Genomic DNA, 26,881 nt, shown 5'->3' with positions numbered 1-26,881 from the left:
GCGTGATTGCGCGCAGTGCAAAGGTGGATCCTGAGCTCGTGGGATTCTACAACCGGGCCGAACACCTCTTGAACACTGGGACTTCAAGTTCGCCACTTTGGTGTTCAACGCCCAGCGTCAGCTATGTGCTCCGGAAGATTGGAGGATAAGCCCGACTGGAAACGCCCTGTAGTCTTTCGCATATCTGCAGCTGCGCCAAAATAGCAACCACTGTGGTCGGAAGGAACAGATACGCTCGTCTTAGCGCTCATCATACTTGGCGTCGACAAGAGAGCTCATGACTGCTCTTGCCGCTCCTTTGCATGCAGGTAGGGACCACTGTGTTATATCACTGCTCTGCATAAACTGTAGCTGGAGATTCGGAACAGCTTTTCGTAACATTTTTATTGAGGTTGATTAAAGAACGTTTGCCATTCTGATTTCATTACTCCTAGTATTCTAGTAGTTCCTTGCATGCATTTTTCAGTATTGCATTCCAGTATTATGTCATTCATATTATCCTGCATTTCATTCCAATTTACAATTATTGCTGCTTTTTACAATATTGCGGCTGAATAGACAATAAGGGACATTTGCATAGCTTAAGAGGATGTTCGGGCGGGTTCTTTCTGTCGATAATGTGCCCGAAAGCGCGCCACTAGTCTACATATTGTTTGGCAAGCCCCCATGGAGCGGAAAATTTTGATGTAACTACAGCTCCTTAGCCCCTTCATTTTTCAAAACTGCGAAGTGGCGCCAACGTACGGAGAAAACAAAGGAGTAGTTGCTCCTTTGTTTGCTTCATGTGTTTGTTCCTTAAGGTCTGCCCTGTTTGCTTCACTGAGATTCGTGAGCATATTTTCCTCCGTGAAAATGTATCAGTATGAACATACGCAGCCTCTTGAGGAATCTTGCCAATGAAGTCCCCTCCTGTAGTTAAATGTAGAAAGTAAGATGATTGGCAAATAGAGTTTAACAGCCCGAAGCTGCATGGCCGCTTTTTGTCAAGGTGCAGCGGAGGGCTTCGGATTAGTTTGGTTAAACTGTGCTCCTGCATGTCATCTGTGTGGAATGCAGGAATGGACGGCTCCAGGTTAGCCGTTCTACCTCTAGTTATTTACCTCTCCCTCTGGATATTTAACGTGGAATATGAGTTGCACAGCACACGAGTGCTTATGTATTTAGCCGCCAAGAAGGCTTTTCGACTCCCCTCCAAGACGTCCACTGAGCACCTTCTCCACCTAGGAATGCATAACGCACAGGAAGAACTATTCGAAGGTCGCCAAACAAGCCAAATATTGTGATTATCAACGACAAATTTAATACACGACTCCTTGATGATCTGCAATAAGCGCTGCCAACAGCAACAGAAGACAGAAGGGGTATTCCTAAGGACTTTAGAGATAAACTGCTAGTTAAATCAGTGTAAAAAACATGCATGCCTAGAACAATCAAGGTAGGTGAGAAGCCAGAGTTAGAACTATAGAGAAGTATTGCGGCAGCAAAAATGGCACGTAATATGTAGACGTGGCGGAACCCTACGCAAGAGGGCAACTGCTTCGTTGTGGTCATCACGAGGGGAAGCAAGTGGATTGACTCTCGGTGAAAACTAGTTAAGTTGGGGTAGCCGAGGAAGTGCCGATAGCACTGGCAGCTACTCACTCCGGCGCCTCGCACAATTTTCTTATTGTCCACATGCCTGTCGGAATTATATAAGCGGAAGAATAGCGCCACATGCCAGCAAAATTTTAACAAACGCGCAACATAGGTCAGTGCAGTGAACAGAACAATTGGTATGGTGCCCGGAAACAAGGGAATAGAAGGGAACGCTGCTGCTCACATAGCCACTCGAGCGTCTCCCTCCCGGAGTTCCACTGAATTCCAAGACTCTGTCTGGAATCGTGTACCGAATCCGCTTACCGTATATGCGGACATTACCGCATATCTACACCTCAGTAGCCAGACGTTCCCAGAGCACGCCAAGGGCCATGATAGAACTGAGCAAACGACACATCAGAAGGCTTAAAACAGGGTCGTTTCTGAGCGCTGCTATTCTCAAAATCATTGACCCACCTTTTTCAGGGTACTGTAAATCATGTCAGATGTGGGCAGACACATGTCTTAAGATACGGGGCTGCCAGAAAAATCCCCAAATAAAGAGAGTAAATCATTGAACGAGAAAGGACTGGGATGCGACCTTGTCCAGCTGTTGGGACCTGGAGTCTCAGAGGGCTATGGTTCAAAAAGCGCTGGCAGCGGCTACCGCCAAAGGTGTCCGGGAATGAGGACCAGGCAAGGGAGCGGTCAAACCGTCCACTCTCCTCTATAACCGGTCCCAGTGCATCCAATAAAGTTTTACCATCACCACCACCACCAAATTGGCGCTGCACCTGCCAGGATTTGATATCGCGAGTTTGGGTTCGGTGGCCAAAGGCATCGAGCTGCTGCAGGAGGTAAATGCGAAAACGTGCGAGAGGCAAATGGGCAGAAGAGCATCGTCCTCTCCGAAACGGTTTTTAAGCATACGCAGGCTAGCGAAAGTTAGATAGCACGATATAGACTTCTGGTAAACAACAGCACTGTTGATTTGTTAGATGTCCTTAAAGGGCTCTATTGTAGTTCCCTTAATCTGAGGCGTGGCGCGTTTCGGCGAACTGACAGCTAATCATTAGCGACTAAAAATCACTTGTGCAACATCCTTCACATGGAGGCCTTCACTTAAGGAACTGCAATAATAACACCAGTTTAAAAAAAAATACATTTTGTTCACAGACTGGCAACAACATCATTTCGCTTTTCGTGATATCAGCCGCATTAATTCTGCACGCTTCGTTAGGAATCACTTACTCCTTGCAGAAAAATGATGAACATCAGGTTAAAAGTGCACCAAAGAGGGTATCTGCTTTTCATTTAATTTTAGCTCCAGTGGTGATTGTGCCGAAATATCAAACACACCAATAAAAAACCGCATTGACAAAAAATTGACACCCTTTTAAAACCTAAAATGCTCACTGACGCTGCAAAACCTAAAAAAATAGCACAAAGAGTAGTGAAACCTTAGTATTCAGTACGAGGTGTACTAGAACTTTAGTAGGTTTGCACTCCCTTAACTACTAGACAATTTAAACAAAGTGGCTGGAAGACATCGTGCTTGAGAGCTGGAAATCAGCTGTCGCGATTCCTATTCCGAAAACAGCAAAACCTCCGACGGTCCTTGCAATCTTACCACCGATAAACTTAACCCCTATGCTGTGCAGGCTAGTAGAAAAAAATGCTAGCCACACGATTGTTGTGATGGCTAGAGCAGCATGGTTTTTATCACCGAGCACAAAGTGGATTTTGTCCATTTATTGGTACAAAGGACGGGTTTTCTGTCTTGGCATCTGCAATTTTGTCATCTACACGCAGCCAATATGTGAGTACCGTTTAAGCAAAGAACGTTGAAAATGCATATGACAACATCAGTCACGCTAAGGCGCCCGTGTGCTGTGCGATGTCAGTGCACTTTAAAGATCCCCAGGTGGTCGGAAATTATTCCGGAGCCCTCCACTACGGCACCTCTCTCTTCCTTTCTTCTTTCACTCCCTCCTTTACCATTGCCTTACGGCGCGGTTCAGGTGTCCAACGATATATGAGACGGATACTGCGCCATTTTCCTTTGCCCCCAAAACCAATTAAAAAACATCAGTCACGCAGCCGTTCTGAACTACATTGGCAGGTTTTATCTCCCGCTGAGAGTGCGTAGCTTTATCGAACCGTTTTTTGAAATTTGCAATATGCGTCAGCGGTGAAGCGGTTGGATCATTTGCTCCTCTCTGTGGCGCGCCCAAGGGATCACTATTGTCGCCGACGTTATTTAATAGTACTTTCATCCCACTGGCTTGGCGCTTACATGACAATCGTCACATAAAATTTCTGCAGTACGCTGATGACATGATAGTGTGGAGTACTCACCAAGATCTGCGTACTCAAGAGGCTTACCTTCAATCTGCCTTGTATGTTACCTCTAATTACGCATCATCCTTCGGACTTCAGCTTTCCGTGCATAAAACAACATACACGTCGGTCGCCAACCACTGGGGACGCCGTAAACTTGCTATAAGACCAATGCGTCTTTGTCTATCAGGCACCCCACTACATTAAAGTCCGAGTGTGAAAATCCTTGGCTTAATGATTCACCAATCAGGATCAGCGACTGCATGGCTTTCTCAGGCAAAAAAGGCAAACTATTTTTTTAGACTTTGGGGTTGATCAGAAGAATAGCTCCTAAAACGAGTTGCGCAGGCTCGTTTTTTGCAGGGCTATTGGTGAGGGCAGTTCTTCAGCCACGTGTTGTTTGTCAAGCCCAGTTTAAACATCTAACAAGAGCCCAATGGGATCGCCTTGAATCAGTGAACCGAGAGGTTATGAGGACCATTACGTGCCTTCCACGCATCACACCGGTCATAGCTTTACACGAGAATACGCAGCTCAATACCATTGATGAGCTGGTGCAGCAGCGCCGTGATGCGCGCTGCCCTAAGTACAGTCTATCGCACTCCACGCATGCACTGGGGACTTACGCAACGTCACACTCCATTGTTCAGCCGCCAACGCAAGTTCCTCAACCATGGAAGTTTGTATGGCTCAGCTACAAAAAGCCAACAGAGAATTGCTGACCAATGTGTGCTAATTCAGCATCGTTGCTTCGCCAGAAATTTGAAAACAAGATGCCTGCCTGCCTTAAGAATCCATTGTTTTCTACGAAGACGGAAGCATTCAGGCTTGCGAAGCAACAACAGCAATCTACTGCCCCTGCAGACCTGCCCTGAATCAAACCGCTGGGTTTCAGCTTAAGGAACCCGCTTCGTCCTTTTGTGCTGAGCTCGTTGCAGTTCAAGAAGCACTCGGCTCCGTGGCCGCCACAGCTATGCTGCCTGTGGCCCACGTTGTCATCCGCACTGGCGCCCTTCAAGTAGCCCGGTTGCTACGACGTGTTTGCCGCGGTCCAAAGATGTGTCAGGAAATTCACCGGCTCGCAGAACGCATCCCGCAGCCGGTACGTATTGAGTGGGTCTCACGGGTTCTTCTGACATCTCGAAGCCAGGCAGATTTAACGACCCGCCTCGGGACACCAAGCTTATCAATGTCTCGACGCCTTCATTTGAACAATTTATCCCTCCTTTAATCAAGAAAGGAACTCCTCTGGTGCCGCACACGTGCTCTCGTCTCTCCGTGTGCGGTAAACCTCCCCCGTGGTTTTGCCCGTGCAGAGGAGGTTGTGCTTTCGAGGATCCGGGTCGGGGCTGCCCTGACACCTGCCGTCATTTGGAAGTCATCTCAGTACCGAGATTTCTTTGCTCGGACTGGGTGTCCGATATGTAAACTCGAGGACATTGAAGCCGACATTCACCACTTTTTTGTGGGACTGCCCTGCTCAAAAGCCTACAAGAATCCGGCACCTGAAGGTAGTGGGTCTTTAACCGAGCAACCCTGCTTCATAAATTGCATGGACGCAGGGACCATACCATCGCTCTCTACTGAACTTCATAAAATGAGCTAGTGTTTTTTTCAATAAAAATAAATCATTACTACATCTTTCATTACACCTTCGCCCATCATTTATGCCCTGAGGCAATAAATCTGGCATAAAATATAACATTACTTCTCGCGTCTTCAAACAACTCTGGAACTCTACACGTAAAACACAGCTTATTCACAAGAAACGATTCTTTACTATTACAAACAAAACAAATTTCAGATCAAACATAGCTTATCTCTGTCATAATAAAACTCTGCCCTCTCCAAACTGTTCTGAATAACCAAGTAGCCTGTCTACCAAACATTTTTACTTCAAATTAAATAAATAAGCTTTAGAAATTATAGGGTGACAGAATCTAGCAAAATCAGCAATCCTAACAGTACAGTTATTAAGAAAGGAGTTTTTAAGAAAATATGAGGAAAAATAAGCATAGAAGAGGACCTATTAGGGGCACAAATATCACGGAGAGGATGCTCCCACAAGAAAGGAAGATTCGTTTTTACACAGCGCAGGAAGACGGGAAATATGAAAGAAAGACAACCAATACATATGCTGACTCGCAACTGATTTTCAATGAGAGAAACTGTCCTTATAAGTTTTCCTTTACAGAAAAAACACATCGTTCGTAAAAGCAAAGAAGTAAACAACAGGACTCTTCATAAAAGACAGTGAAAAAACACCGCTGTTGTGCAAGCACACATGAATGTAGAATGCTAGGTGATAGCAGAAAGAAAGGTTCTTGTTAAAAAGTTAGTCAGAAAGTTAGGTGAAAGTTTACTTTCACATGCAGCTGCACCAAGGCGACGTGGCGGTGTTTTTTTAGTCATGTATGATTAGTAGGATTGTTTTTACTTGTTTTGCATCTTTAGGTTTGGTGCTTCCTGCGTTCTTTTCTGGAAAGAGAAATTTATAAGGAGAGTTTCCCGATCAAAAATCAGTTCCGAGGCAGTGCCTGTGTTGCGCGTCTTTCTTTCACATGTCGTATCTTTCGGCGGTATTTAACAATAAATCATTACCAACTTCCCAAATCGCAGCTTTAAGTAACCTGTCAAAATATCACAAATAAAGACGTCCAAAAGACAAAATACCGTTAGTTGTCTCTATGAACTCAGCCTAATGAGCAAATTATTAACTTAGCTAGATCATTAGAATAACTAAAAATTGATTGTATATATCTGCAAACAGTACGAATATTCTGTCAAACACTAGCTTATTGAGCGACACTCGACTAAGCAGTCAAGATAGACATGTGAAAACACAGCAATCCTAAGATTCTTTAACAAAGTTTGGCCACATAGGAGCTTCTAAAGTGGGCAAAATTTACTTGAAGGCATGAATGTCAGACCAGACAAGTGCCTTTAAGCTTGAGATCTCAGTAATGAAGCACAGTAGCGAGGATCACTACCAATTGAAACTTTATAAATGCTGTAGTGAGAGGCAAGTTACTTTCAAAGTAGGCTAACAGAAATCCAACAGAGGTCAGTACCACAGTAACAAGCAGCTTTGAAAAGAGTGCAAAAAAATACAAATTTAAATTTACTTGCCGGCCAGCCCTGTTGCGGTTCTTGTCCAGTGTCAAACGTTGCCTTTCAAAATTACTTGCTGGTGGGCTGGTTGGTTCATCACAATGTTGAACGGCGCAACGGAAGAAACACAGGAAGACACCCAGAAGAGACAGAAAGGCGCTCGCTCATTTTGTCTCAGTGTCTTCCTGTGTTTGTTCCTTTGTGGCATTCAACTTTATGATTTTATAAGTGATATGCATGCTGGAGACTGCAACACTTAACAGATCTGGCTTCCTCTAGTTTGTCAGGCAATATTTTCTCACTACTCTTGTAATTTTTCCGCACTATTAACATGAAATAGCTTGTTGGTACACAGTAGTGTAAAAGTAGGTCGTTATTGTCCAACTAAACATTTGATAACCTGCTGCCACAGCAGAAGGACTAGGCTCATGATGTGAACACTACTTCAGAGCGCACATTTTGACTACATTCTACCTAATTTGCCAATCCTAAGTGCTAGGTGCTGGGTGTGGAGCCTTCTGGATTAAAACTGTCTTGAGGCTCCTGAGCATCCAGATTTCTCTTGTGTAGCAGCATGCCTGAAGAAGGTAACTGAGAAATGTTTTGTAAGGCCATCTTACTCACAGGGTCAATGATAATTAACTGATATCTGTAAGTAAAGCAACAGCAGAGAAAAACAGCGCCAGAAACTAGCTCCCATAAAATTTACCCAGCTGAGCGACAGCAACATGTACAATCTACATCACTCTGGGGTACAACGTTCAAGCAGCACATTGCCCTGCAAACAAAGTGAACCCTCACTCAAGCTGCTAGATTCTACAGGAAACGATTGCGCAGAAGTAAAGCAGCTTAGACCAACAAAGCAAGTCGTAATGATCATGATCCCTTAACTAGAAGACTACTGTCTAATCTCAGTTTTAACAATTGGTGTGCACTGTTTCACAGCTGTACACAATAGGTGCTGCAGAGAGTACAGTGTGTGATGGAAGAAGCATAGCAGACTTGCAGGAACATTGAGTTTCTGACACTTGCTAATGTGTACTCTTACAAAGATGAAATACCATGATAGTAATGCTATCCTGGCACAAGTAGTAATGACCCTGCTCGAGTACATATTGATACAACTAACTAAAAGGTCTACAGACACCAAAATCTTGGTCGTGTGTTTCCGTCTTTTAAATGAATGTTTAGACATCAGTATGTAGGAACTATTTCCTGGTTTTCCAGTGTAACCATTAAATTATTCATAACTCAATTTATTCGTGATCCGGTTTCGGTTTCAACAACCGAACAAAAGCTATGGTCGTGAACAGGAGATACGGTCATGAGGCAGGAATTTACTTCCTAATGCGATCTCCTTTTGCTTACTCCCACTCTCCAATGAACAGGCACTGTAGCAGCTCCCCCAGTAGCACAAATGGGGCTCTGAACTGCGGGCCCTTGTGGGCCCAGCACGGGCTGTCCATAGGGGCCCGACGTGGGATATGTGCGGGATTTGCAACTCGGCATCAGGGGGGACCCTCAAGGGCTGCCCAGTTGGCTTACTGCATAGCCCCACAAGGCTCCGCGCTGGATCCCCTTGAACAGGCCCGTGCCGGGCCTCCGTGGGCTAGCCCGTGCCGGGCTTCTGTGGGCTAGCCCGTGCCGGGCCTTTGTGGGCTGGCCCGTGCCGGGCCTTTGTGGGCTGGCCCGTGTCGGGACTTTGTGGGCTGGCCCGTGTCGGGCCTCCGTGGGCTAGCCCGTACTGGGCACCCATGGGCAAGCCCGTACTGGGCCCCTGTGGTTTAGCCGTTCTGGTCCCAGTGGGCTTCTTAGGTGATACCTTGCGGGAAGTCAACAAAGGTAACCCATATAAAACCAATAGCTGTATGCCTTTGGGCCCACCGACCCAATTAGACTTAAGGCCCACCTTGCCAACCCAGAGAGGCTTTCTTCACTTCATCAGTATTTTTTGTGTACATGTTACTACTGAAATCACAATGCAAGTAAGAATGCTTCTTATTTATTTATTTGTTTTTGCAAGACATTTTGGGCATTCTTGCATACAAAGCCCCAATTACTGGGGTGAAGGGTCTGCCCCTTCATCCGAACTTTTCGACCACCATCCCAGTCTCTCGCCCCCAGCACGAACGCAGCCACTCTGTTGTTGCCTTCCATGGTGGCTGTTGGGATTCTGCGCTGCATAGCAGATGTAAAAGTGAACAAATAAACACACACATCAAATTGATATTCAGTATGGTGGATAAAAATCACTTTCCAAAGTATTATAGTCACATCTTTCAGGAAATGCTTCAAAGCCGTATGCAATGCTACAATGTGCAATGCTTGAAATATCAGCAGATTTCGTTTGCTGTTAATATCCGTAACCATAATAAACATAAATATCCATAATAAGAATAACCGAAAGGTGCATGAGCCATTAAAGGAATATAGACACCTAAATTTATTCCGTGCTTTCTTCTGTCCAATGATGCGTTAGATAATAAAATACATGGATTACCAGGTAGTACTTGCCTACAACCCCGCTAAATAATTTATAATCGAATTTCTTCTCTCATGCTGTTTTGGTTTCATCGACCGAACGCCGACTGACTGTCATCAAGTTGATGTTTTGGTCACATGATGCAACTAGAAAAACTAATACAATCACTGATATGTAGCTTTAATTGACTACGACATTTAATCCAGCCTCTTCCAAGACCTGGAATGACAAAAATGACCTGTCGGCAATAAAATAACCGATTTTTTATGCCTCATGTGAATTAAACACCATCTACATGTCACAGTCATCATTCGACTGATGAAACCGAAACAGCGTCAAGAAGAAATTAAATTGCAGAAAAACTGCACATTGCGCTAGTTGGTGTTGATCCATACAAAAGCGCAAACACACACGGACAATGTAAGAGACGAGACACACAAACCAGCGCTGAACTTACTACAGATTTTTTATTAGGAAGAAGCACGTCATATATACACACACGAAAAAACAGCGCACATGTGCGATCTCAACAAGACTCCTAGTGCTAGTAAAAGGCAAAAACCGCTTTAAAAGCATGTGTGTATCTGCAGAACCGCTACCCACTATGTAGCATAATGACTTCTCGAAGCGATAATGTAACAGATGATGTACTCACGCACCCATTACTTTTTCTGATAATATAAAACGCCTCAGCTACTTCTCTAGTGCGCTGGTCAGAATGAGTGAACAAGACATCAGTATCGTAAAAAAAATGGCGTACGTTTGCACGTGAAACAATGCTTAGCTAGGTTAGTTTCTTTCCTAAAGAATTAGCGTGCTCCATGAGCCGCACGTTAACGCAGCGGCCAATTCGACCTATGTAGGTAAGGCCACAGGACTGAGGGATTTGATATGCTGCGCCAGTCTTCTCTTCTACGCCATCTATTTTCATGATTTATGTTGCAAGCATTTCTTCTGCGCCCTTCATGCTTTCTTTGAACTGCTGCCCCCACTCTCTAGCTTGTTATGTGCAGGGAACAGAACCTTTGCCCCATGCTTGCTTCCCACTCTTTTTAATCCGGTGCGATAGCGTGTGGACATATGGCATAACCCACTACCTTTCTTCTCCCTTCTTCCGAACTCTTTTCCAGCCCTGAGGTACTTGCAGACGATTTCAGCTCATGGAGGACTGTCTGCACTTGAAACGAGAACTGAGTCCCAGAAACCAGCTTACCTACATCTGTCTATTTGGGCTAAGAGACAGGACATCATTTTATGATAAGATTTCTTTACTGCCATGCCTAAGCATCCCGTAACGATGCCACTTTTTGCAAGCTTTGAATGAAAGGACCTGTAATTCGAAAGGGACTTTTCACTTCTAGGGGAATACTGCCAACAGACATGGTTGGGTTCGAAAGAGAATTTTAATTAAGGAACTGCAGGACTCTTTCTTGAAGGACTTCATGTGTGAACCTCAGCTCCAACCAATTACATGCAAAACTATGAACATTTGACACAAATTCGGGATTCACGGACCTAGCCAGCACCAGGTAATCATCCACATAACAGAAAATGCATATGCAATAACCGGCTAGATCAGTCTCAACTTTCATATAAACCCTGCTTAGATAAATGTTACTGAGAATGGGAGCTACCTTGGCACCTATGCACACATCCCATTTTTGCATATAAAGATGACCATCCCACTCAACAAATGTGTTACTCAGGTAGTAAGATAAGAGTTAAAGAAAGAATCCCATTGTGATTCCACACTCATTTTGGAACACGCATTCATCGCTCTCATCCGTAATACAATGCTGAACATACTGGATTAGTTCAAAGTGTGGAAGAGAATAAAACAAATCAACCACATCTACACTAAAACCATCACATAGTGCGCGCCTCTGATTTCAGAGGAAATCCGCTACTGCCTCAGAATTACAGTGGACGCCCAATAAACGAAACTCGGTTAAATGAAACTTACGGATAAACAAAATTAAGCAGGGTTACTTGGTTGGTTTCGTATATCTGCAGCAGTAAAATTCTTCGGATAATTGGAACACCACTAACGTGTTACCCTCGGCTAAACGGCACAAAAGTTAAAAATTTGGAATCCTCCCGAGCGTATTTGTGCTCGCATATGTCAGCGGCAGTCTCGCAACCATGAACAAATTCTTCGCAGCCAACGCTATAGCCGGGACAAGCCAATCCAGTAAGTCGCTTGATAATCTTGTTTTTGTTGTCGTTCTGCGTTAGGCCTACGTGCGACCGGTGTTGTCGGTGCGTCGACGTGATGGAAAGCGTTAAGAAGCGGCCGCACAAAGCGCTCTTGCTTGAAAAGAAGTTACAAATTCTGCAGGAGCTTGTTCGAATTTGCCTTTCAAGAACAGAAGTTGCGAAGAAGTTCGACATCCCGAAGTCGACGCTTTCGCAGATCATGAAAAACAAAGACGTCATTCAAGGAGCTGTCAAGTCTGGGACCTTCGCTTCCAACCGGATGCGTATGAGGACGACACCGTATGAAGAACTTGAAAAGGTTCTTTTTCTGTGGTTTAAGCGTGCGCGGAGTGCCAGTTTTCCCATAAGTGGACCAATTTTGGAGCAAAAGGCGCGGGAGATAGCCCTGCAAATGGGGTTGAGAATTCCTGCGTCAGCGACGGATGGCTTAGCAGATTTAAAAAGCGCCATGGTCTAGTCTTCAAAACCATCTCAGGAGAAAGTAATGCAGTGAATAGAGAAGTCTGCGCTGACTGGCAACGCGGACGGCTGCAGGAGATTTTAAACAGCTATGAGCCACGAGACGTATTCAACGTCGACGAGATGGGCCTCTTCTACAAGAAGCTTCCATCGAAGACTCTCGCCTACAGAGGCGAAGCCTGTACAGGTGGGAAGCGCAACAAAGAGCGCATTACCGTGCTGGTGGGCGCTAATATGGCAGGCGATGAAAAGTTAAAGCTGCTGGTGGTAGGAAAATCGAGACACCCACGTTGCTTCAAGGGCATTTGAAATCTACCTATGGCCTACACTGCAAATGGGAGAGCGTGGATGACAACAGCAATTTTCGAAAATTGGCTGCGGGAGGAGGACGCAAGGTTTACGAGACAGGGCAGGAAAGTTGTCTTCATCGTAGATAATTGCCCTGCCCATGGCCAGGACGGAGGGCTGAAGTCCATCAGCCTTGAATTCCTCCCTGCCAATGCAACTGCTGTCATCCAACCAATGGGCCAAGGAGTCATCCAGAACGTCAAGGTTCACTACCGCCGCCAACTGCTTCACCGCATGCTGCTTTGTGCTGACAGTGGAAAGGATTATGTCATTGACTTGCTGTCTGCTATCCACATATTGGCCCGTGCCTGGGAACAAGTTCAGGCAACAACAGTGCAGAAGTGCTTCCACCATGCAGGCTTCGAAGCACACGATCCAATAGCCCATGAAGAGGCAGGTGCTGCTGATGAAGAAGCAGACACTATACTTAATCAAATAGTGCCCTCTGCCCCTTTCTGACGACAAGACTATGAGGACATAGATGCAAATGTATGCACCTGTCGCGAGGAAAGCATTGAAGAAATTATTGCAGAAGTGCAAGCCGAGGACCACTCTTCCTCCAGTGATGAGTGCGAGGACCCTGTGCCCAGTGCGGTGCCAGACAGCGCAGCTAGGAATGCAGTTGCACTTTTGCTACAGTACTTTGAACGTGAAGGGAGCGCAGAATTTTCGCAAAGCCTTTCGAATATGCACAGTTACTTTGTTAAAAAGCAACTGAAGAATGTAAAACAGACCACAACTGATTCCTTTTTTTCTTCACGCCCAGGTCAGTAAGGGCTGGTGCAGTGTAAATAAATATTTCTACATGAAATATGTGTGCTTTGCTTAAATGAAACTTCTGATAAATGGAACACTTTGAATCCCCTTCAAGTTCCGTTTAAGAGGAGTCCACTGTAGGTACGAGAAACGGATCCTTTACGCGAAGTGACTACAAATGTTTGCGAAGATAGATAGACACAAACAACTGCCAAGAATTGTGCTCAGATACGCTTGCCCGGAAACGCACTTTAAGCTTGTGCATCTTAGCACTAAAGAAAATTTCTAGCACCGATACTGATGTCTTGTTCGCTCATTCTGACCAGCCCACTAGAGAAGTAGCTGAGGCGTTTCATATTATCAGAAAAAGTAATGGGTGCGTGAGTACATCATCTGTTATATTATCGCTTCGAGAAGTCAATATGCTACATAGTGGGTAGCGGTTCTGCAGATACACACACGCTTTTAAAGCGGTTTTTGCCTTTTACTAGCACTAGGAGTCTTGTTGACATCGCACATGTGCGCTGTTTTTCCGTGTGTATATATATGACGTGCTTCTTCCTAATAAAAAAAATCAGTTGTAAGATCAGTGCTGATTTGTGTGTCTCGTCTCTTGGTCCGTGTGTGTTGGCACTTTTGAACCACCACTATGCAATTAAATAATAAATTATTTAGTGGTCGTACATGTATAGAATGTCTAACGCATGGTTTGAAAGAAAAAAACGCACAAGCAAAAATTTGGTACCTATAGTCCTTTATATTTGGATGGCTACTCAGTAATTGATAACGGAAGTGCTGAAAACCACACCAGGCAGATTGAAAGTAGCTTTTTCCTGCAATTAGATGGTGTGTTCACAAAGTGTCTATAACCTTCAGAAGATTCGCATGTACTCACCAAAAATTGCGCTGTACAGCCGTAGGTTCTTAAACGCTTCTTTTTCGCCCCGCCTCTTCAATATGTACATAAGGGCCACAGGAGTCTTCACTAGTCTTCATAATAAGTTTTGTAGCCTCATCAGCTGGCTCACTCCCAATGAGTGCTAGCTTTTTGATCTGAAATAGATTATACAGATTATACAAAGTGAACTATGCCACGAAAACCATACATTGAACCATTCATAAGACTCCCTCTTCGAGGAACCATGTGCAAGTCAACAAAAAATCAGAAGGATGTAGAACAGGATAATACAGAGGACTCTGAGACCTATGATCACAGTGGTGTAACTCAGCTTAATGATAACAGAATTCTCTGTTGTCTTCAAAATGCCCATCTTTGCATCATCATATTAACTGCCTTTTATGCACGACTCAATGGCATACACTTCCCAAACAATAAGACAAGGGGGAAAAAGTGAAGCCATTACTTTAAGGCCACCTTGAACCATGGCAAAACTGTAGTCTGTAGCTAAATGAGTGATGTAAGAACATAACCGTCAGCTGCCACTATGAACAGCAAGGCTAACGCTTGTGCTAATTTCTTGTAGTAGGCTAGATATTATATACAGCAAATTCTCTTTCAAATACACTTGTACAAAATGAAGCTTTCAGGTCTACAAATCCAAATGCAACATGAGGCAATTTCGAAGTCCCAACTTAATCTGAAGTGGACTCACCATATGTAGAGGGCTCAAATTAACCTACAGCTGAACAAAACACTATGCATCAAAATTATATTGAAAGGAATCAATACGTTGCCAGTAGTTCATAGGCACAATTGAAAGAAATGCCATATACCCAGTCGAAAAAAAACACCCGCCCGTTTCTGGTGTTTACACCAAATTGGCTTTTTTAGACACGGGTTCTGGTGTGACCGTGTCTGGTGTTCCGACCAGACCAGGATTTTCAGACACGGGTCCTGATGTGGCGTAGTGAGGTGTGCTTTAGTGTGTTCTGGTCTGGTTTTCTGTGCTGTGACCCGGTTGTCTAATACCGGCTCTGGTGTGGTTTCGTTTGGTGTTTCCTGGTGTGGTCGATGTACCATTCGATTTGGTGTGTTTGGTATACCGTAGAATGTCTTGAATGAGATGCTGTGAGTTTGGACATACTATCGTGAGAAAAATTAAGAGATCCCAGCGAATGCATGCCAAATGGTGTAAAACAGCAAGCACTCCTGATGTCGAGTCAGGTGCACTAACATCCATCAATCTCGCTGCGCCGGCCTTGATGGCACGAGCATTTCATCAGATGGCACCTGCACGCAGTTAGGCATAGTATGGCACACACTCGCAGCGTCATAAGTTTTCACATGATTGTACACTGGAGCATGCACATAACCACATCATTTCTGTTCTTGCCGAAGAGCAAGCACGTATCGTAAAGAAAGAAAAAATGCTCACATTTGCACAAAAGCGTCCTTAGCTTCATTGGTAGACAAAATTGGCAGTATAGTCAAGATGGAGGCCCCAAGCATCATAGCGTGCGTCTTTTCTGGCAAAGTCGAATAGGTTGAATTTCCCTGATAGCAGCTTGACTCCAGCTGTGTAGCCACAATGCCTGAAGAACAACAGAACAAAATCACGAATTTGTGTGAAATACACTATAATAATCACGGTGCAAAGACAACCAGCAAATACTGCTATTAAATTTAGCTCAGTGGTGCAATTATACAGTACACATTCAATACGACTCGCAATGCCTCTACAGTAAATCAACTGACTTCTGCTTTATAGTAAATCAATGCTACTCACATAAAGCAGCCCACTTGCATTTTTTTGCTTGAAATCAGTATCTGGATGAGCAAGTATTTCACACTTTCATTCACACAGTACAACATGGACAAGGGGGAAGACACCGAAAAACACTTTGAGGTCCCTCCTCCCTTGCCCCTGTTCATCATCATGCTGTGTGAATGAAAGTGTGAATTATTGCGTTGTGTTTTTCTTTTGTATTCATAGCTAACTGCATATATTTACAATACAGTTGGGTATGCCTGCATCATAATCTGAATTCGTCATATTTTGGCATTGCAGCTAATATTGAGCATGACAGTCCTTCCAACACAGTCAGGCTTTCTGAGACAATCAACAGCACTCTAGCATCTCCGGTAATTTGATTCATTACCAGGCTCAGAGATACTAATACTTGGTAGCCTAGAGAAATAAATTGATATGGAAATTCTACTGCTGCAGAAAACAAAAATAAGAGAAATTAAGGAATTACAGCAATGATTACAAGATGCCCATAAAGATGGGCACAAAAGGAGACAAGATGTAGTTCGACTAAAAAAAATATCTGATGCGAGTATATTTCAGGGTGACAAAATCCATGTATTGAGACTTTATGCGCACAGGGTGCAGAACTGTAAAGCCCTGCATGGCTGGCTGCATCTATTAAAGAGACCATTCCTCTTAATTTCTTCCAAAAAAGTGGCAGGAAATCATAAAAAGCCGACTGCGGAAATTTATTTTCAGCTGAATGCCACATACAAAATGACAAGGGTGGAATGTTAATGATTCGAAAGGAAATCTTAAACAAGATGCGATGAACTCTGGCACCGGTAAAACCCCAACAGAAGCGCAAAAAAAGCTGCCAGATTATTTTTCCTGCTGAATGTATTAAAACCAAAGCTGCCTGAGCGCACGAGTTTTGTTTAGGTATAGCTTGCTATGCACATCCTGAGCCTGTGGTGCAGTTGACTGCAGAGTACCTGCAGACACGTGCACACATACAAAACCCACACTAGATTCTGCGTACTGTGCATTGCCCACTATAGTGCCTAGCACGCCCTGTCTTCCAGTGAGATGCACTTCTTTTGGTGCATCCAAGCATTAAGGTTCCAGTTATAAAAAATGTCTGAGTTGATTATGAGTTAAGTGAATAAGCTTAACAAGTTGACTGGTTCTAAGCAGGCAGATCACTTGCAAGATCCGCTTCTCACAGCAAGGCAGAAAACAATAATGGCTTCAGGACACTGTAGTGCAGGGCTCCAAATTAGTTTAGACCAAGTGGGGTTCGTTAAGCTTCGCTGACATTGTATGGCAGACCGGCACCTTTTCCAAAGTAGCAATGTTTACTGCCACACATATACGTAACTCACTAGTCGCATGATTCCTCCCAACATGTATACAACAAAATATTGCAACCGCTTCGAGCCATCTCTACAGGCCCCGCTGGCCGTCCCTGCTAAGTGTGAAAAAAAGTGGCTAAGATATGCTTTGTCATATTCAATGCTACAAACTATTTTTACAAAGCATGCAGCAAAGCTAGCAAAAGAGTGCTCAAGCACACCTATGCTTGAGTAAAAAGTAGCCAAAATCTTTTTACATGTAAAATGAAGTAGCTGAAGTTAGAACATGACTTGTAAAACTGTATGCATAACAGCTCGACAAGAGAGCAGAGAAGGTAAGGGCAAACAGGGGTTCATTATGGGCTACATGATGGACTCTAACAGTCACTTCCATCATGGCATCTGACAGTTAAACAATAGGCCAGCTAGCATTCAATTCAAGCTTATTTTCATGCAAAATGCTTTCAGTGATGGCTACAAGTTATAACATACAAATTTTCGTTGTTAAGTAGAGGCAACAAGAGGATTCATGGACGATGGCAAATGTGGCGGCACCCACGTATGCCTATACTGAATCAGCATCACTTAGGCCTCAGTAGCTAAAATCCAAGCTTCAGGGCAAATGACTGCTAAGTACCGTCCATCTTCTGTTTCCATGGCATGAGAAGTACATATTCACTAAAAGTTGTTCATTATGAGTAATTTCACTGATTATGCACTGCCGCACTGAACATAGAGCCTAGGCTTTTAAGCTGCTTTTATCCTCACACGAGCTAACTGAACCCATCAATTAACCTCCTGTAAATAAACTTTCACATGAAGACATCTACAATTATTTGATCACGTCTTGTATGTCTGGCATTATCCTTTGTTTGGCGCTTTCATATTATAAACCACTAACAAACCTGAGTCGTAATTCTCACATACACTGATGGAGTGAGTATATGCCCCTGAGATAAATCCAGCTACAGCTAGCAATTACCTCTCAGTGCATCCATTTTCACACTACAGCGCACAAAAATACACGAACGAAGAGGATAGACACCACGGACACCGGACATAATTTTTGTGCGCTGGAATGATGTCTCATAATTCTTCCCAGAACCGACTATCCCAGCCCTCTATTCTGAGCCTTGTGGAGAACCTTTTCCTTGCCTTCCGCTGTCACCTCCTGAGCACTTGCCACTGGAACTGCAGAGTACAACTGCTTCTGTTGACCAGATGGGAATGGCAGTTCTCTTGTGAAATACTGCATAAATTGGGATTCCCTTCACGGTGTCATACATTGCCTTCTCTACCTTGAATTCAGATGCACCTAAAGGAAAAAGAACACGCATATAAAAATTCTTAGCCATATTTGCAGCCAGGAATATGATAATAATTGTATTTGTATGCTTCACAGCAACAACAGCAGTATGCTTTAACGCCTGTTGAAACAAGAAAGTAGAAACCATTTCGTTTATTACCAACACAAGACTTGCACCTTGATGTTGATGGTGTCATGCAATAGTGGTGAGTTCTGATAGGAGTGTGAAGTACAAAAGGCAACTGCTTGCTTCGAATTTTAAAACATGCAACTTTAACTGCACAATTATTGAAAAGGAATTGACTTCATCCTTGAAAATCGCAGATTAGTATGTGTGGTAGCAAATACTGAAAATAAAAATAGTAGGAGCACTGCCAGTGTTTAAATCAACACGCAGTGACTGGTTTGGTTTATATGGGTTTAACGTCCCAAAGCGACTCAGGCCATGAGGGACACCGTAATGAAGGGCTCCAGAAGTATCGACCACCTGGGGTTCTTTAGAGTGCTCTGACACCGCACAGTACACGGGCCTCAAGAATTTCGCCTCCATCGAAATTTGACCGCTGCGGCCGGGATTGAATTCACGTCTTTCGGGCCAGCAGCCGAGTGCCATAACCACTCAGCCACCGCGGCGGCTTCGCAGTGACTGCTAAGAGCAATTTTCTAATTGCAGTTCTTGTCCATGCCCTTGTCAAGCAAGGCACTAATGCCGGTTGACCTGCAGTAAATCTAATGTATCCTCAACATGCTGCCTAGTTAGCAAAGTTCTTGTAGTCAAAATTGAACGAAACATTACTTATTTTTTCAGCTAGAAGCGCATGAACTATTGAGTCCAAGGCAAACAACTTAGTGCCTTAGAATAGTGTTCAACGAGGGGCCCACACGCAGACACTTGACTTGCCACTGTTTCCTTATACAAAGTAATACAGGAGTGCATGGCCTGTGCTGTTCATGGTAAGAAATACAAAATATAAATAGAAACAAAACTGAAGTGCAACGAAAAATTAGAGACAAGTTCTGTCATTACACCTTATGTGACACTAGAGAGTACATATTCATAAAGAAGTAGTAAAATGGTCATTTTGAAATTTTGCACAATCATGAAATTGTCATGAGCACAGTCATTATGCCTTTTCTTCACACAAAAGGTTTCCAGCGGCTCCAGTGCACTTCAGTTTCTTTTTAGTACAGTGCCTTTAAAAGACAGAAATTGGTCAAGGGCCACAAAATGGTAATAACTGTGTATCACCATTTTCATATCTATGCTTTATTACTTTTTAACACAACCTCCAATATGACCCACATGATTTGCTGCAGGAGCAGGATTCCAGTGTGCACCACTCACATTCAATGAAGGACCTGGCTGCCTTTTCCAAGTGTTATACTAATTTTCACAATGAAAGTGCCGTTGAGCGAGTTTGACAGCAAGCAAAAACATGATTTGAACCTAATAGCTTAAGGAAATTTTAAAGTGGTTCGTAACATTATGCTTGTAACAAGACAACTTCAGGTGTAAATACTCATCAAAGTTGCCATCAGATCTCAGCTTTGGTGTGCTCATAAAGGGAAGGTGGGGTGCTTAGTTATAATGACCAATTGTCACGGCTGGTACATTGTGCTACCTACTTCAATGATGAAGGATGTGACAAACTATCCTCCAAAATCTGACATCTGGCATAAAGGCTGAAAAGCAAAAGAAAATGAATGACCACTAAGACCTGAAATTATTTCCTACTTGAACAGTTATGCACATCATAAAGAAAGCTGACAAACGGCACGAAGTTATACTGGTATTTTGGTCTCAGATGCTCGCTCATTTGAGCCTCAGTATCCTAACTAAAGCAATAAAAAAGACATGACTGTTGAAGGCATCATAAGCTCCTGTAAAGCTCATCAGCAGTGAGAAAAACAAATTCTAACCTTCATAATAATATAAAAGCCAACCAATGAGGCCACTCTGTCAGTCACCAACTAAGAGACAATGTACAAGCTATACACTGTAAATGCACAAACTCTACATGAGAGCAAAGCATGCCCTGCACTTGTGAAACAAATTTTTGTCAATGTAAGATTCTTGGCAACAGTAGGCATCACCATTAATGGCATGTGCTAAAAAGGAAGAGGGCACCTTAATGATGTTGTACAATTTAGAATTCAGCCTTTCAGTAAACTATATTTTGTCTAGTACCATGAGCACCGTCAGAGGAGAAGGCAAAAATGAAAGGAAAGCGGCCAGCTGTCATGAGGCCTGCCACAAAAAAACACTGAACTGAAGCGGTGCACAAACAAAAAAGAAGGAATGCACTATGCGATTACAGAACACAAAATAACACAGGAAAACAGGGCCCAACCAATGAATGAAAAGAGAACAACAAAAAGAAGGTAAGCAGTACTGAACACTGCTGCCTCTGCAAATTGAGAGCAGTGAAATAGAAAACACCTAAAAAATAAGTTTCAAGGACTATAAAAATGCAACTTTGGTCACATATTTTTTTAAACGCTGCATTAGACATTAGAATACACGAATCCCCAAATGGTATTTGCCTATCAATAAATAATTTATAATTCCATTTCCTTCTCTGATGTTGTTTAGGCTTGATCAGCCAATTGATGGCTGTGATGCCTAGTTGGCCTTTAGGTCTGCTGAGGCATGGAAAAGGCTACAATATAAATGTTGATATGCAGTTTTAATTCACTACAACACCTAAAACAGCCTGTTTCAAAAGCTGGAATGACAACAAATGCCATAGCAGCAGTTATATTACCAGTTTTCTTGCTTTTGCCATGACCTGAAAACCAACTACACGTCGCAGCCATCGTTCGGTTGATAATACTGAAACAACAAAGAGAAAGACAATTATAAATTATTTACCAGTCATAGAGCAAATATCACGGGGTGGTCCATGTACAGGTGCGGACAGAAGTAAACAGAGCGTGCCACACAAGAACTGCGTGTCAGCGCCGCCTAGCCAAACCAGGCGAGAGCTGGAAATCGCCACGCGCATGTGCAGGCCCGCTTCCGGCGCGACCCTCTCAATGCTCCGCTTGCCTCGCATTCGTCCGGCGTCTGTGTCGTGCTGATGATGATCATGATTGGATGGTCGTGCTCTGTGTAGCTAGCGAACATTTCGGAAAACAAAGACCGCTGTCTTGATAAGGCAAATTGCGCGGTGACAGCTCTACCATTAAGCCGCTTCGTTTGAGACAGCTGGAGGCATGTTTGCGCCGCAAACAACCCGCATGTTTCGAACTTTTGCTGCCGCTGGGACTCTGCTGCGTCTCACTCGCAAGCAAACCCGCTCGAAACACTCGGCATACTGCCGCCGTTTTGTGTTAATTTTCTACAGTTATCACTGATGATTCGCCTTGTTCCTACCAGGCGCTGACGCAGCGCTAGTGTATGCACCCTGCCTGTCTCCCCCGAAACAAACTGCCCCTATAATGGATCCTGCTCTTATCACCAATGAGACAGTGCGCTGCGTATCGCACTGTCATGTGCGAAGCAGAGCTCATGGTAATCACTTTGCATGCACCTTTGGATCTTAGGATGACTACAAGCACCCGCTGTATCACCCACATGAATGCCGCGGCAGCAGTGCGTCACTGTTGCGTGCCCCGCGTGCGAAATTCGGTATGTAAGTATCCGTGATCGCCCACTAATCAGAGTATGAGCCACGACAGAACCCAGCAAGTGATCCAAACTCTTCTGTACGAGCTGTATTACTTCACAGCTACCGGTTACATATAGACATTGGTCTGTTTGAGAATATAGGTGTGAAAACCCAACAGCTGCATCCAGCACATTTGGAAGCAGTCACCATCCTTGAGACGCTGGATCGCGCTGCAAAAAGCGCCAAGAGCGGCTGTTTCATCTCCTTTTAAGCTGACCTCCTAGGCGAGGTTCCAATGCAGGAGCACTGTGGTGCAGTACAGACACACAGGGCGCATGCTTTGCCGCTCCGTCGGTTCCTCGTAGGAGCAAGCCGAAAATGAACGGTAACTGTATAAAAGATCCCGAAACTGCGGTGGTGGATCGAGCGCTTTTGAGTTTATTTGGTCTATAGCGAGATGGAAATGAATCCCAGAAGCAACTAAAGTTCGAAGGACGCGCGCTATTTGCAATGGAAACGCGCCACAGCTGTCACAGATGAAACGACATAATGATAGCGTCGCCCCCGCGGGATTTTTGGCTTCAAGGCAGCGGTCTGTGCGCTCCGAAATGCCCGCTCGCTACTAAGGGCGCAACCATCTGATCATAACCATCATCAGCGTGACCCTGACTATGGCCGAATGAGAGGCGAGCGGAGCAATGAGAGTTGCGCTGGTAGGGGGCCTGCATATGCGTGTCGCGATTTTGAGCTTACGTGTGGTTTTGCTAGGCGGCGCTGAAAAGCAGTTCTTTCTTGTGCGGCGCGCTTCGTTTACTTCTGTCCGCGCCTGGACATTAATGTCTAAGGCACTTGAAAAAAGACGCAAGCAAACATCTGGTGTCCATAGTATATGCAGTTTCTTTCAAGCTTTGTTGAACTATGATATCAGGTAGCATGCCGAAAGGCTGAGTCAAACAGGTCACTACAAGCTCCTAATTTCCTGTAAGTGTAACAGAGCAAGTATATTCACTGAACTTGCACAGTGTCATCACCAAGGAAGTGAAATGGCAAAAAAAAAATCAGAACTGACCAAGATAATCACAGAGGTAACAATTTATGGTGAACATTCACCTTTTTTCATTTAGCACTTTTAGCTTTTTTGTGCACAGGCTATAATTCAACAGACCTTGAAGTAGTTTGCAGTAGACGGTGCTTATTTTCCAGTCAGATCTAGAGGCAGTAAAAATATTGCAACTACAGTGAAAAGTTCATTTAACAGTACCTCTTGCTGGACTAGTTGGTGTAACATTGTGTAACAAAAGTAAAAACAGCGCTAATGTTTACATAAACAACACAGAAAGAACAGACAGGATGGGCGCTGTCCTGTCTGTTCTTTCTGTGTGGTTTGTGTAAAAATTAGCGCTGTTTTTACTTTCGTTATACAGTGAGAGGCCACAGAAGAGAAGCTGCCAAGCTTCAAGTCCAATTAATGTTTCTCATCTTTGAGGTGCATTCATAGCTGCACTATATAACACCATTCATATTCTTTTCATCAAGTGAAATAAAACGTATTTGCTGGACCAGTCTCTGAGGAGTGCCATGCGACACCGGCATTACTGCAGAAGCTTGACATGGTTATCCTTCTACTATGAGTGTCTATGAGGAGTGCCATGGGAGATGGATACTAGAGGAAAAAAGAATAAAAGCATTGTTCTCATGCTGTAATATCACCTTAGAATGCTGCCCTGTAGCCCATTACTTCATATTGGCATTTCTTAAAGCCTGGCTGCATTGAAGGGGGTCTCTAGTGACTCGAGAACGGGTGGGGAGGGAACTAGAGGGAGAGAGAGAAAGCGGCTGAGCTGAGGCTATGCCATTGTGCTCGCTGTTGCTTTGTAGCCTTGGAGTTGAGCAGCCAGCTCTGGACTCAATCGTGGTATGAGGGTGCGGGTTACCCTTTTTCTTCCACCCTGTGTGTTGTGCTGTCAACGTTGCATTTTTTGCGTTTTGGCTATAAGAAAACGTGTTAATGATTCTTGCTAAAAATCACCACGAAATTTTAGAAATGACAGGAGAAATGTTCCAACCACCACTAACAAGAAAAAGAAAATTGGTTGATTGCTTCGGATTCATACGCTCCTTATAAGCATTCTAGTACAGGAAGTCTCAGATTCCTCGTTAGTTCCGTAAGGGTTCCGAGGCCAGCCGAGACACCCCTGTATATAAGCACTGCTTCTTTCTGAGCATGAAACTGGCACTATCTGATGATGACCTATTGAGAAGAGACACACACGTTATTTTGAATAGGGGAATGCCAATACATGCCATCAACGTTCTGGTCCAAAGCAGACATTGCAACACACTGATCTCAATGCAGAGGTGAAAAAAACAGATCTGAGAAAACTCGACACATACTTGTGCTCTGCAATGTATGCTGAACAGGCACAGACAAGAACAGCTCCAAATCTCGACAGTGGAGACATCTTCTCCGATGAAGCTCTTTTCAGACCTCTTCATTACTGAAGAGAAGGCACTTCACCTGCATAACATAATTTCCAGCTGTGTATTTTGCACCCACAATGCCTGGCACTTCCTGATAATTATTTGTATTGCTGGCATTTCACACAACCACAAGAAAATGTTTAAACAGCCAAACTTCAAATACATAACGCCACTTGCCCACACTAGTTTTTATGATCAGCTCTGTACTACTTAGGTTATTCAAAACAACTTAATTTGAAAGGGTTACAAAGCGCTCTGTTTCTATGGCTACTTCTTCGTCATCATTTAGCAATGACTTTTATTCACGGCCGCCAGCAACTAAAAGAACTTTACAGCTGCAGGCAACGGTACCAATGTTACAAAAGTGATCGAGCAGGCAGCTACCTGTTGTGGTATCGCAGTGACACGTCGCTTCAATTCACTCAGTCGCTTGCATGGCTTGACGCGTCACACCCCTCCCACTCTGAGCTTGACAGCTGGTGTAATCGGCTCGTAGAGGTGTGTTATAACCTTAAGACGCCACATCAGATTACTATAAAGACGCACATACGCGTAGCGAATAACAGAACGCTAAACAGACCGAGCAGCGCACGCTATCGGCAGTTCGCAACGGGCCGATACTGGCGTCAAAAACACGCGTGCAGGCAGTGCACGATCACGCCCCACGTCGAATAATGAACAGGAAGTCGGGCAACCACCTTAACGAAAGCCCAAAACATAGTCACGCGCCTTGCTGGGCGGTATACAATTGCCACATTTACATTTAGGACTCCTACGCGCGCCTGCCATTCAGCAAACGCATCTATGCATACACCTCGGCGCTCGCGTCGCAACGCATACACTGTGAACACTGACGGACCAGCAGTTTGCCCCGCCGCGGTGGCTCAGTGGTTAGGGCGCTCGACTACTGATCCGGAGTTCCCGGGTTCGACCCCGACCGCGGCGGCTGCGTTTTTATGGAGGAAAAACACTAAGGCGCCCGTGTGCTGTGCGATGTCAGTGCACGTTAAAGATCCCCAGGTGGTCGAAATTATTCCGGAGCCCTCCACTACGGCACCTCTTCTTCCTTTCTTCTTTCACTCCCTCCTTTATCCCTTCCCTTACGGCGCGGTTCAGGTGTCCAACGATATATGAGACAGATACTGCGCCATTTCCTTTCCCCCAAAACCAATAATTAATTAATAATATTGATGATTCGATGTGGAATGCACTTTGCTGCCGCGGAAACAACCAGTGACTCACGCGCAATGCCGAAGGGAAACGAACAGGACAGAGCTGACGAGCCTCGTCCCTTCCGCTCCTTCTCGCCTTTGCGCTCGCTCGTTTATTTTCGCGGTCACAAATTGCACGCACTCTTGCGCTACAATATGGGTCTCACCTGGAAACGAAGACTCTACGAATTCCAGTAACCGCTTTCTTCTCTTGCTTTGCGGCTGCTATGGTTGAAGTCGAACGTGTTGTGGAAACGAGGACTCGACGCATTCCAGTAACCGCTTTCTTCTCTTGCTTCGCGGTTGCTACGGTTGAAGCCGAACGTGTTGTATGAAACGGCTCCATGCTTCTCGGCGTGGTCACTTTTCACAAAGTACGCGAACGGCTGCATTGCTGACACGCGGCGCAAGCTACTATAAGCAAAAAATCCAAACGGAAGTTTGAAGGAACGATTTTGAAATCAGACACAAACAGCACACGAACAGCAGCAGCACGGAGCACGGCACGGCGCGGCGTAAGGCCTAGCCGGATATCACTCTGGAAATGCACCGAGGGAGAGGAGGGGAAGAGGGTGTGCTGCGTCCTGCCACGTGACCTGGCAGCAGCGCGCTGGATTTGAACGGCGTTGGGAAGCACGCTACCCAGGCAGCACAAGCCATTGGCCCAATATTGGGATTGTGATGGCAAATGGTGGTCCTACATAGGACCACCATCACCACTATTACCCCAATATAGGCAATGCCTCTTTCCGACAGTTCCAATGATGGCCCCACATGTTCTATGTGTCCCCGATATTGGCAGTGCCGCTTAGTTACATCGCCAGCAATGGCCCAAGCTTGGCAGTATTTTCCCGATATGGGCATTGCCACTCACTTACATTTCCAATAATGGCCCCAGTTGGCCACTATGTCCCCCATAATGGCTTTGCCACTCAGTTACATTCCCAATAATGGCCCCAGTTGGCCATTATTTTCCCC

At 44.5% G+C, this 26,881-nt stretch overlaps 1 protein-coding gene across 7 annotated transcripts; it reads right to left on the bottom strand.

Moving 5' to 3' along the window:
* Positions 1-9,016: 9,016 nt before the first annotated feature.
* LOC144116140 (uncharacterized) lies at positions 9,017-26,448 on the bottom strand. 7 transcript variants are annotated; one of them, XR_013311758.1, is made up of 6 exons: positions 26,071-26,448; positions 24,606-24,729; positions 18,450-18,609; positions 15,625-15,781; positions 14,184-14,341; positions 9,017-9,204 (listed from the first exon to the last, which is right to left on the bottom strand). XR_013311758.1 is itself a non-coding variant. In XM_077650843.1 (6 exons), the coding sequence occupies exons 2-6, from the start codon at positions 24,671-24,673 to the stop codon at positions 9,108-9,110; spliced, it is 561 nt and encodes a 186-aa protein (XP_077506969.1). In that variant the 5' UTR covers positions 24,674-24,729; positions 26,071-26,448; the 3' UTR covers positions 9,017-9,107. The 7 variants fall into 7 exon arrangements, 3 of the variants coding, with proteins under 3 accessions (XP_077506969.1, XP_077506968.1, XP_077506970.1); XR_013311756.1 differs by lacking the exon at positions 24,606-24,729 and adding an exon at positions 21,366-21,433 and having other exon boundaries at positions 18,439-18,609; XR_013311757.1 differs by lacking the exon at positions 24,606-24,729 and adding an exon at positions 21,366-21,433.
* Positions 26,449-26,881: the final 433 nt, after the last annotated feature.

The sequence above is a fragment of the Amblyomma americanum genome, chromosome 1 (assembly GCF_052857255.1).
Source record: "Amblyomma americanum isolate KBUSLIRL-KWMA chromosome 1, ASM5285725v1, whole genome shotgun sequence".
In the NCBI taxonomy this organism is placed as follows: Eukaryota; Metazoa; Arthropoda; class Arachnida; order Ixodida; family Ixodidae; genus Amblyomma; species Amblyomma americanum.
This window is presented reverse-complemented; position numbering and strand designations above follow the sequence as displayed.

Coding starts and splice junctions, on each gene's coding strand:
- LOC144116140 (XM_077650842.1), bottom strand. CDS start 26,249: ATGGAGCCGTTTCATACAACACGTTCGGCTTCAACCGTAGCAACCGCG. Junction 18,610..21,365: donor TGGCAAAAGCAAGAAAACTG/GTAATATAACTG, acceptor TTTTTCCTTTAG/GTGCATCTGAATTCAAGGTA. Junction 15,782..18,438: donor CAGCGGAAGGCAAGGAAAAG/GTTCTCCACAAG, acceptor GTTGTTCTTCAG/GCATTGTGGCTACACAGCTG.